Source organism: Salvia hispanica, unplaced genomic scaffold (genome assembly GCF_023119035.1).
Source record: "Salvia hispanica cultivar TCC Black 2014 unplaced genomic scaffold, UniMelb_Shisp_WGS_1.0 HiC_scaffold_287, whole genome shotgun sequence".
Lineage (NCBI taxonomy): Eukaryota > Viridiplantae > Streptophyta > Magnoliopsida > Lamiales > Lamiaceae > Salvia > Salvia hispanica.
The window spans coordinates 31,607-35,663 of NW_025952011.1; the positions used below are offsets into that span (position 1 = coordinate 31,607).

The window sequence follows — 4,057 nt, forward strand, 5'->3', positions numbered from 1 at the left end:
TTCAGCCAACAATCTTTCTTAAATTTATACTCCTACAAAACAGATAACAAGATCTTGTAGCTACAAAATGCATGCGATGAGCCATCAAGCAAGCAAAAAAAGCCATATTCATATTCTTATCCCCTCTAGAGAGAGGCAAGGCAAGCAATCAGACATACTAATATATATATATATACACAGTGAAGAATCAGAGAGCATAGAGCTTGTTGCAAGCTTCCTCCGCTGCGTCGGAGTCCGACATGACCGACACCGACCACGACTGCGACCGGCTATTCCTAGCCGACCTCCTAAGGTTGGATGCCTCAATCCTATGCATCACCACCCAATAGCACAATGTCCCCAGCGTGGTCGCCATGATCAAACTCCCAATCACCGTAACCCCCACCGCCAGCCACCTCTCCTCCTCCCCAACAATTATATAACACAGCGCCAGAAACGCCACCGACACGAACGTGCACGCCAGCCACATGAGCTTGTTGATCACCGCCATCATCTGCTTCTTCGCCCGCCTCTCCACCACCACCACCGACGTCTGCACCACCACCACCGCCAGCGATATGAACAGCGCCAGCGAGTCGAATATCAGGAAGATCGTGAACTCCACGTTCGGCGCTATGTTCGCCTCCCCCAGGGACAGCCCCGGGGGCACGTGATCCTTGTCGTCCGCGTACTGCCCCGGGAGGGTGAAGATGGCCGCGAATGCCACCGTGGCAATGAGCACCGCCACCACGGTGGTGGAGGTGATGGCGTTGTTGAGGCCCTCCGACTGCATCTTGCCCAGGCGCTTGGCGATGCCACGCACGCGCCTGCGCGTCTGGCGGGTGTGCTGGAGCTGGTCGTGGACCTCGTGCTTGATGTCGCTCACTGTTTGCTTCAGCTGTCGGGCTGCGGTGCTAGGCGGCGACAGGGACTTGGCACACTTCACGCCCGATTGCTGGAGGAGGCTCACCACACCCGAGTTCCCCGTTTTCTCGGCCGTGTCCAACGCCGTCTCCCCTGTTTTGTTTATGGCTTCTTTGTTCAGCTCTGTGTATTTAAGCAGAGTCTCCAGAATCTGGAGAAAAACTCATATTAGTATGATATTGTCTGCTTTGAGCTAATGCAGTTGAATAGCTTTTGTACATATTACTACTTGCAACGTTTACTAATTTTCCAATGCGGGATGTGGTTTGCAACCCAACAAAAGCAATGTGATTCAATTCAGAATTCATGAAAGCAGAGGAAAATATGAATGAATGAAAGAATTATACATACCTGTAGTCTAGCCTTTCTTGTAGCTATGTGCAATGCGGTATTGCCCTGGGTATCCTGCACTGATAGAATAGCAGAATCTGCGGAGATGAGTTGATCAACCACATCAGTGCTTGTGCCCTTGACCGCCATGTGGAGGGCCGTCTGCCCCTTCTTGTCTTGCCACTTTGCGATTCCGGCTTCTTTGCCTAGGATGGCCTTCACCACCTCGGTGTGGCCGTATCTTGCTGAAGAATGCAGTGCCGTTTTCCCATTGTTTCTTGCTATTGTAGCAAGACTGCTGTTACTCTCCAACAGGAAATTCACCACCTCAACGTGCCCTTGAGCCGCCGCTGTATGCAACGCTGTCGTGTTCGATTGGTCCACCGTTGCCAATAGCTGAGGATCCGCCTCCATCAGAACCTTCAACACTCCTGCAAGAATTTATTCAATCTTAGAATCATACACTCTATTGAGTGTTGGGGTGCAAATCACATCTCACATCGAAAAAAAATAAAAGTTGTAGGCAATATATAAAGGCTATCCTAACTCAATCATTATAAGGCCTTTTAGGTAGTATCTCAAAAATTAAGTTCGGATGTGATCGTCTGGCTCTAAATAACTGCTCTCAACCTCGGATATCAAGTCAATTTTTTAGAATTCAGAAATTCAGCACTTATTACAAGGCAAGTTTTACTGTCAAATGTACATAAAACTTATTTGGGGAGGGCGTACAACAAAGACACATGTGAATACTTTTATGTTAAGAAATCATAGCAAAAACCAATGATCAAAGGCCAATTAGAAGGTAGCAAAAAATGAAATGGGATGGTTACCTAATTTGCCCAATTTGGCAGCAATATGAAACGCATCAAAACCATTCTTGGCTTTCAAGGTTGCAAAGGCGGCATCATAGTACTTGATCATCTCCTCAACCAGCTCAACGTGGCCGCACTCCGCCGCCGCGTAGAGGGCCGTCTCACCGGACTGGTTCTGCTTCGACAGCAGCTCACTGAGCTCCTCTCCTTCGCCGCCGCAGCCATTGATGATCTCAACCACCACCTCCAGATTCCCCTCTCTCGCAGCGGAATGCAGAGCTGAATCATCCCTTTTCGCCGTTAGCTGCTTCTTTATCTGCTTCTGCGCCTTAGCTTCTTCCATCAAGATTCAGACAAACTCGCCCTTCTATTTTTGTCTTCTAGCGAAAACCAAGATCGAGATTTGAGAGTCCCCAGATCATGAATTCACGTGCGCCATTGGGAAAAACATCACCTTGAAGCAACAAATTCTGTTCACATTCTTACTTAACAACTGATAATCAGATCATATCTTTTCAACGCGGCTGGAGCTCTAAGTCAACACTCTTCAATCATTTTCTGTGTTGAAAAAAGAGAAAAAACTCTGCAGATTTTTGTCCTTCAATCCCCTCTATTTTTGTCAAAGTCAAAGAAATCACAAAAAAACTTCTACTGAATGATCCTATAATAGAATAAAGAGGGAAGGGAGAAAAGACAGTTAAAGGAAACGGCGGATGATTAGTATTTCTGCAAAATCATCAACTGAAATTTGAAGAATTTATTCGGCTTCGGTAGGTTTTGGGTAAGAGAGAGAGAGAATGATTGCAAGAGATAGACAGTGGAAGTGAGAGAGCCACAAAATGAGTGGCAACAAAAAACCAACACATGGGTTGATACTTGTTTGTATTTCTGATAAGGCAAAAAATTAAAAATAATTATAATTTGCAACAGTATTATTCTTATTGAAAAAGAAGAAAACCTTATCGCGTAGAATGTAAAAAAGAAGAGTAGATCAATCATTAGTTAATTAGCGACATGTGACCGCTTGCTTTACACGAGCAAAAGTTATTCCACAATATTTAACCTTATTTACTGGTAAACAAGGTAGTGCCATTACTGGTGAACTTTTTAACTTTTTTTTAATCGTACTATCATCAGTAGTAGTGGAGCCAGTAATTTAATGATGGGGTCAAACTGCCACTAAAAAATTTATTCAGGATGTTCAATACAAACGACACGAAAATAGCTCGAATGTGAGCAATATAAAAAGCCACGCGTAAAAAATGAAGGATGAGAAAAGTAATTAGTGATTAAAATTTTTATAGCATAGCACCAATTTTACTAATAATAACATACTTCATCTGTCCCATTAAAAATGAAATGTTTTCCTTTTTGGTCTGTCCCATTAAAAATGAAACGTTTCTAAAAATGGAAACAATACTCTCTCTACTTTTTCTTCTCTCTTACTTTACTCTCTCTTCATTAACTTACAAAACAACACTACCTAAAATCTCGTGCCAAAAAGCAAACGTTGCATATTTAATGGGACAGATGGAGTATTTATTACATCAAAGTGTTATTTTCTATTCCAATTATTTTGTAATAAAGGGCATCACATTAAAATTGATTTTACTAATCATATAATACTCTCTCCGTCCCATAAAGATTGTCCCATTTTTCCATTTCAGTCCGTCCCACAAAGTTTGTCCCAGTTCACTTTTTACCATTTTTTGTAGTGGACCTCATATTCCACTAACTCATTCCTACTCACATTTTATTATAAAAATAATATATAAAAGTAGGATCCACATTCCACTTACTTTTTCAACTCACTTTCTATTACATTTCTTAAAACTCGTGCCCGATCAAAGTGGGACAATCTTTGTGGGACGGAGGGAGTACTTTAGAATATTTATGCAATAGAAGAGCTATTTTTTTATTCTTAAACTATAAAAATCATTTTTTTGAAAAAATGATTTATACAAAATTACATCAATGGAAGTTTCTAACGTGAAAAAATCCATGAAATA

The 4,057-nt window shown here is 42.3% G+C and overlaps 1 protein-coding gene across 1 annotated transcript; it reads right to left on the minus strand.

The window, feature by feature from the left end:
- LOC125198821 (ankyrin repeat-containing protein At5g02620-like) lies at nt 1–2,904 on the minus strand. Its single transcript, XM_048097082.1, has 3 exons — nt 2,067–2,904; nt 1,255–1,664; nt 1–1,054 (listed from the first exon to the last, which is right to left on the minus strand). Exons 1-3 carry the CDS (start codon nt 2,389–2,391, stop codon nt 188–190), a joined length of 1,602 nt encoding a protein of 533 aa, XP_047953039.1. The 5' UTR covers nt 2,392–2,904; the 3' UTR covers nt 1–187.
- Nucleotides 2,905–4,057: the final 1,153 nt, after the last annotated feature.